The sequence below is a fragment of the Halyomorpha halys genome, unplaced genomic scaffold (assembly GCF_000696795.3).
Source record: "Halyomorpha halys isolate HHAL.00 unplaced genomic scaffold, Hhal_1.1 Scaffold69.1, whole genome shotgun sequence".
NCBI lineage: Eukaryota > Metazoa > Arthropoda > Insecta > Hemiptera > Pentatomidae > Halyomorpha > Halyomorpha halys.
In genome coordinates, this window is record NW_027108206.1 from 24,660 (window position 1) to 32,718 (window position 8,059).

The window sequence follows — 8,059 nt, forward strand, 5'->3', positions numbered from 1 at the left end:
GAATTCAATTATATGAAATAATGGAGAACTACAGCTTGAAGTGTAATAAAAGTTAGTGTAATGAAAATAAGCAAAGAACACAATTTGAGCTTGTATTCTTAAGTATCTGTCCAAATCACATGACATTGATGAAAAATTTAATTATATTAAAAAAAAAAAAAAATCAATGGTATTGCTTTATTCTTCACTTCTGTCTTTCGAGCGGCAGTGTGGAGTTCTTAGCATCCGACAGGTATCTTTAAATTAATTTAATAAGAACCTTAGATACCACAATGATTACACCATATCAAGTGTGTTGGCGTCTAACAATTCTTATACTAGATGGTGGCACAAAGGTGTAATCTATAAAAGCAAAATCAATTTTTCAATGAGGGTATATTTTAGTAAGAAATCTGAAAACAAGAGGTGAGAACATCTTTTTGAGAATACTATCATCGTAAATTGAAAGTTACTCAAATTGAAGTTTTGGTGCTGCTAGTACAAACAACATAAAGATCTTAGAAAAAATTTATATTTGAAATTTAACTGATTTCCAGTTATTCATTACACTTATATTTAATCCACTCACAACCGATACCTTTCTTCCAGAATATTATCCACTTTTTTTTTTTTTTTTTAAGACAATCCACAGCGAAAGTGATGTTTGCCTAGTTATCTACAGGTGACCAACGTATTCTAATCATGGTGGGGGGTCAAAGTTTTTCATTTTTTGAGACCACTACTCAATGAAAAAATTCAACGTTCCAGGCCAGATTCGAACCAGCACCGCTTGCAGATCCCAGACTGATAGACTTGCGCCTAACCTCTGAGCTACGGACGGCCCCTATCCACTTCTTTCTACTCTGTTTTTCTTGATCCAAATTTTTTTCTTCACTCCTTGCAAAGCCATTTCTGGCATACGGAATGCTGCAGCAGTGGCTTGCGCATGCTACTACTACTGCCAAAAATAAAAGATTTATACATGATAACGAGGGAGGCATATATTTAATTTTTATGGGAACATAAACAAAATTTTAAAACTGTGGTGCAGCCATTATTGAGCGGGCTGCACCTTGTCCACTGTAACCATCCGGCACTTCATCCAACCTATGGATGCACCCCCTATCCGTATGGATGCACCCCCCGTTCGACGCTGGGTGGTCAATCCCTTTCCAACGTAAAGTGTCGAGCCTACCACCTCCTTTAACTCGTGAATGAATACCCTGAAGAAGGAATAGTTCTCCACTTCTATTAAACGGGGGAAGTCTGACTCGGCGAGAGCAAAGATCCTTGTCTTTCTCTTCGTGACCCTCAGCAGAGACAATTTCTGTCCAGTGACCAGTCCCTTCTTCTGATTCTGCGTTTCTAAGGTCCCGGCTCCACATAGGAAATACTTTCCTAAGAATATCCAAACCACACATTTATAAATGTTTATCTTGGCGGGGTACCTAGGGTACCAAAAGATACCCCCTATGTATCCCAGGTATGGAATGGTATCAAACCGTCTTCTTAACCTCTCATCGGGGTATGTTACCTCCTCAACAGGTCCGACCCTCACTCCTTGTCTCTTGATCCATCTTTTCTTCTCCTCTGCACTGCTTCTTCCAGTCACCAAGTTTCTCGTTCAAGTGAAACCTCTTCTATAGACATTGATTGTTTTCGGATCGCTTTATGTACAAACTTTTCCATTACGTCCATACAAAATATTTATTGGTTCTTTTCTTGTAGAATTCCCCTTGTTCTTAAGTGGCATCTCATTTCACATCTGCGTTTTATGAGGATAAGTTCTGAACTTTCTCAAGCTTTCCAGACCTCTTTTACCTTCATTTCTAGGACAAGATTTTTGTCAGTTAATTTTGAAACTATGTCCTTGCAGGATTTGGAAAGCCCTTTGATTAGAAAACTTATAGGATCTGTCAACTACAGGACTTCTGGCATTTTCCATCTCAATATTTCATATTTTAAATTAAACACATTTATGATTCAAAACATAATTACAAAACATAAAGCAAATGGTACTGGGCTCGGAAGGAAAGAATGACATAATGCCTTACTTAGATTAACGTAACACCAAAAATCAACTCTATTGTTTGTTTTGTTTCACGGTACGGCTTTAGAAACCACGCGAATATCATTACTTTTGGCTTCTCCCTTGTTTTTGTTTTTCCTTTCCTTCCACTTTTCCCTCATTATCTCTGCGTGTCTTTGTTGTCTTTCTTATGTCCATGCGACCTCCTTTTTCCGAATTTCCCTTTCCCACAAGAACCTTGATTTTCTTCAGTCTTTTCCTATATTCCAGACAGTCCTGGTCCGTTATTCCTAGTCTTTCCGTTTCTTCCTTTATCTGCCTGATGTATCCTCCTGAGCTTTTGTATCGTCTGATTTTTTGGAATATTTCCTTGTTGAGTCTTTCCGGGGCCACTCTTAGCATATGTCAATGGAATTTGAATCTCCTGATCCTTATTTCTGTTTCTAGGTCCTTTGTGTATTTGTAAACTTTATTGTTTATTTTATAATATTGATAATTGTTAAAGCTTATCTAAAAACTAAAACAGGAAATTACCACTAACCATTACAAAGTCACTTGGAATAATGAAAGGCTGGCGACGCACTGGGAATCAAAGTTCTTATATTAATAATGAACTTTACTTATAATAATGAAGATTATTTTATAGAGTTCTTCGTAAATCACTGATTAACACTATTTTAAGATTATATGTCACTTGTTGTTATTTGATCTTTTGTTACGTTGAATTCGACGTAACAAATAAGACTTTACCTTACCTCATATTGTTCTGTGTGTATAGTTTAGAATACTTTTAATGAGGAAAACATATAAAATTAAACACTGCCAATAAATTAGGAAATTAAGTTCAAGCATTCAATTGTATGCTATGAAAATCGAAATAATTTAATTGAATTTAAAAAAAAAAATTACCAATTTCATGCAATAAAAATCAAAAACTTACAATTTGCCATTTTGTGTAATATTGAATTACAATATATTATCCTATATATTGTAAATCGGATAAATAATAAGTTTAAAAGATGTTACACAATGGAATAAAATGGGCAATAAGATGAGAATCCTGTTTCTTGTAATGAATTTCTGAAACCCCTATTGCTAGGGGTGGATTTCGGCTTGTCTTTACTTCCCACGAATCGTAAATACTGGGACGATTTACGATTTGATACGAATCAAACTAAAATTAGTTGTCGGGATAGGAATACTTTAATGAATTATTACGAATCATTCATTTGATTTTTATATTAATTACAGATAAATTTATAAATTAAACAGTAATTTCATAGTTAAAAATAAAAAATTAACAAAAAAGAAATTTCGTTCTGCGACCCCAAAAACAGTATTGGCTGAATTTTTAGCTTCAATTATTACCCTTCAATTGGTTTCCTAAAGATTTTGACCGTCTGCACCTCAATTTGATCATCGTGACCTTGTGTCATATCGGATCAAAATCCTTTATTTTTAAGGTGAAACAAAATTAATCATATTTAAAGGAAACAGATTAGGCCTCAGTGATTTTAGTGTATGGGAAAAAAAATTACAAAGTTATTCTAGAGGGACTTTTTCATAGTTACCTTAAACCACTGGTTAATACCGTTTCAAAGACATTTGTCATGGCTTAAAAAAAAAAATGCATGATAAAAACATCTCGGTGTTTTTATCGTCCATTATTTTTTTTATTTTTTTTTTTTTTACATTGAAAAACTTGATGTAAAGTAATGCATCGATTAACATCTTCATAAGTCGAATTAAACGTAAACAAACACAAAAAAAAGTAAACACAAGATACAAATGGTTTTTGAAACAATATTAACCAGTGGTTTCAGGTAACTATGAAAAAGTCCCTCTAGAATAAGTTTATTATAGAGAACATTCAGAGTTATTGTTTTTAACTTGGATTTCCAGACTGCCTCTAGCCCTTTGTTATGATTGTGAGAATTTCAATTTTTTCTTATATTATTATATTACACTGCCTATGTATATTATTTTTTTTTAAATAATGATATATAAATAATCAATTCAATATGAATATATCAATACCTTTTTAATCAAAGTTTTTCTACATTGACTCACTACTCGTTAGTTTTTTGGTTAAATGTATATTTGCTTGTAAATACACAATTGAAAAGCAAAGAAAAATAACATGTATAGAGACATACTAAGATCTCTTATCTAAACGTTTGTGCAATGTATTTAAATACATAAATATTTTTCATCAGCTAAAGCTATCACACTCATTTTAGAACCCAGAATTATACAAAAATCCCCTATTAAAACTTTATTAAGGCTGATATTTTTAAAGGAGAATTTGTTCTCAAAAAAACATTTTGGTTTGTTGCAGGTTACTACTGTACTGGAGGGCAGAAGAAGTTAGCAACTAAGTTTCACCAAGCAACAGACATCGAGGAACCTCAAGCAAGTATGTTATTTTTAATTTCTTCGGTACCACGTAAAATATTTATATCAGTTTAATAGGTCGGTATAACAGTTTACTTTTCATATTACTATATTTTAGGATAGAAAACAACAGTTTTATCTTTTTTTTCGTTTAATTTCAATTAGTGTAAAGTGCGTTAATGCAACGCAGATTCTCTACCCAGTGCATAAATTGATCTAAAAGAAACATTTTGACCAAATTGGAAAGGAAAAAACAATTATTGGTTGTATTTATTTCAGGTGAGAATAATTATGATGTGTTTAGTATAGCAGGAGATTATGTATAAGGTGGTGGGCACTAACGTAATTTTTTTTTTATTTATATTCAATCTATAATTGGTGGATATGGTTTATAATAATGTAAAAACAGAATACTGTAATCAGTATTAATAAAAAAAATATATATTGTGCTAGTTATAAAATATACCGTTCAAAGAATAAAGTAAGTTGAATGCAGCATTTCTTACAGCATAAAATACAAATTGCTAGAGCGCGAACTAGTTGTTTATTGCAGCATTTTATGTTCTATAGTAATTTATTGTAGACAAAATCAGGTTATATTATATAATTAATTTTTTTTTTTTTGCCAAGACTCCCATTAGAGTCCTATATTACCTGGGGGTCAAAGTTCTTCATTTTCTGGGACCGCCACTCAATGAAAAAAGTCAATGTCCCAGGCCGGATTCGAACCGGCACCGCCAATAGACATCAAATTGGTAAGACTGTGTCTTAATCACTGAGCTATGGGCGGCCCAACATGTAGTTAATGGAGTATTATAAAAAAAATTATAAATATTTATAGTTATGGTATTCCACTACAGGGTGGTGTGTGATAGACTTTAATTACTTTATACGAAAAGATATAGAGACTGATTTAGAATACTATATACAAAACTTTTAACGTTTAATTTTTAATGAATTATAACCTATAAGTTTAGTCTAAAATTGAACAACCAGTTATGCGGCGAGAGGGATGCGCTGTGATCTTATGAGCTCTGCTCTACCCCTCACACCATGGGGGATAGAGTGGGCTCAGGAATCCTCAGGTCGATTGTGTAAATATTGTATATATTATTTTATCATTATGTTATTTTATTTATTTATTTTTCATAAAGATAGTTTGATTATGTTCATCTTGTTTATTCTTTTGTTTGTATATATTTTCAGAGAGTTGTTTTTAAAATTTTTTTTTTAGTTTATTTATTTTTTTATTTTAGTATGTATGAGATCATTCATCACAATTACCTATTGCCCACAATTGTGTGACAGATTGTAAGATCTATCAATAAATCAAAATTGAACAACTGGGGCAGGAATTCTGAATCCACCAAAGTTAAAAAAAAACATATTTGGAATAAAGTTATTGGTAGAGAAGTATTTATGGGTGATACCTAGGAAACCCAAATATTTCGAATAACGCTTATGAGTTTTACAGGATGCCTAGAAGTTCGGCTGATCGGAGGCACAGCTCACACCATGGTCCACGCACCACAGAGGGAGACCTGGGGACGGAATGCAGACTTCCTTCTCTCCATTATAGGATTCGCCGTAGACCTCTCCAATGTATGGAGGTTCCCCTATCTCTGCTACAGAAACGGAGGAGGTATTCGCAGAATTAAATAACATTAACATTAGACAATGTACATAAATTAAATTTTTTTTGGTCCAATTCCGATTTTTTTTTTATACACCATTTTTTTATATTATACATTTTTTTATGTTATATAATTAGTTGGCATTACACTTCCCCAATAGTGCTCTTCCGTAAGCAATTATATATTCTTCATGAAGGAGAGTAAATAGTTGACCGTAGATTAATATAAAGAGAAGTGGTAAAAAACAGAAAAATACAGAAATAAACGAAACCTTAATTTCCGTCTTCTTCAGGGATGAAAAAACAAAACGAAATAACAACCTTAATTCAGAAACAAAAAATATATATAAGAAAATAATAATAAAAAATTTGGAAATATACATAGCAATAAATTGAGTAGAAAGTAGTAGATTGGTACTAATAGGAGATAAAATATAATATTGAAGATATTAAGAATTTAGATTGTAACCTATTTACATTATATGCATTTGAAATTTTTCTTTTGTATTGAGTTTCTTATATACAGAAATACAAAGTTTATGAATTAAAAGTTTCAATTAATGTTCTGTATTTTTTGACGCGCATTTTCAGTTAAAAAAATTTTTCAATTAAAAAAAAAATTAAAATCTGTACCGCAACAACCTAAGAAGGGTTGCAAGGAGATTTGGCAAGAATTACGCTCGACCGCTAGATTTTTAACCAATTAACGGTACCCAATTTATGAGGCTGGGTGGACCCCAGGAGAGCTCCGAAACCCACAGGGTTGACTCACGGCCACAGTGTAATAGAAAACAATTTTATACCCAGCCGGATTCGAACCCTGGTCCTTGGAGTTAGTAGCATCGTGTTAATTAATTTCAATTAATTCGTTACAATTAATTTCTTACCTAAACTAAATAACAATCCACTCCCATTGTTCATTCCTAAAAATAAATTGAGAATATTTTTTAATAAAAAATTCAATGGAAGCTTGCGTAATCTTCTGGCTTATTACTGAATCACTAGTTAACTCTGGGATGTTTATTTTAATGAAAACTTTAATATTAACATTGCTGTAATAAGTAATATGAGTCAATAATTTAATTTATTGGAGTGCAGCTTTATCTTTACACTAACACAACTCACTGAAGGAACACCTGTTTTAAAACCAGTACTTTCTGAGAACATCATTATAAAAATTTTTAATTAGTTTTCGAAATAAAAGTTAATTTATCTTAGACTATATAGTGTTTGATATCATATGAAAGGAGATGGAATATACTTTAAAATGACACCCATCCCATATCTCTAGCTAAATTAGGGAAGCTTCTGTAGTAATTCCAAAACTCGTTCTATGTTTTTTTCAGGTGCATTTCTCATACCCTACACACTGATGTTGGTTTTTGGGGCTGTACCTCTCTTCTACATGGAGCTCATTCTTGGCCAGTTCAACCGGCAAGGACCTATAACATTATGGAGGATTTGCCCCCTTTTTAAAGGTAAAAAAAATTCCTACTCAGATATAATCTATATCATAAGATTCTCTTAGTAACGTCGCATGAATTCTCGTCAATTTCAGTTGCCGGAAGATAAGAGAGAGGGTCAAAGGTTACTGGTTTGAGTTTTTGTCGTATACCTCAAAAACGGTCCGTCACACATTGACGCCAGAACATTGTAATTATTTTAAAACTAAAGCTTATTAAATTCGTCCCTGTTTCCAACCGTCACCGAGATATGACCGCAATATTATAATTTTAGAAAAAATTTAATTTAAAAAAAAATCGAAAGCAACAATTTTTTTATTTTTATGTTGCAATAAAAATTATTTTCTTTAGGTTATATCGAGGTGAGAATACCGAATATCAACTTTGTTCCTGACTTGAATTGAATAGTTTAACAGAATATAGTAGAACCGCGTACAGATTAATCCAATCTAAGAGGTAGGGGAGAAAGGTAAGGGGTCACCTTAGTAACCTCGTAACAGCAGGAGAATCGATTCAGGCCTGGGCAGGTTGACTTTTAATTTGTGGCTGACCAATGGGATG

General features: G+C 32.6%; 1 protein-coding gene across 1 annotated transcript in view; it reads left to right on the top strand.

The window, feature by feature from the left end:
* LOC106692751 (sodium-dependent noradrenaline transporter) overlaps positions 1-8,059 on the top strand; it is a 52,820-nt gene that overhangs the window by 13,073 nt on the left and 31,688 nt on the right. The window contains exons 2-4 of the mRNA XM_024363377.2: positions 4,347-4,424; positions 5,877-6,044; positions 7,382-7,513. Of these exons, the coding sequence (XP_024219145.1) occupies positions 4,347-4,424; positions 5,877-6,044; positions 7,382-7,513 (378 nt within the window). The remainder of the gene's footprint in view (positions 1-4,346; positions 4,425-5,876; positions 6,045-7,381; positions 7,514-8,059) is intronic.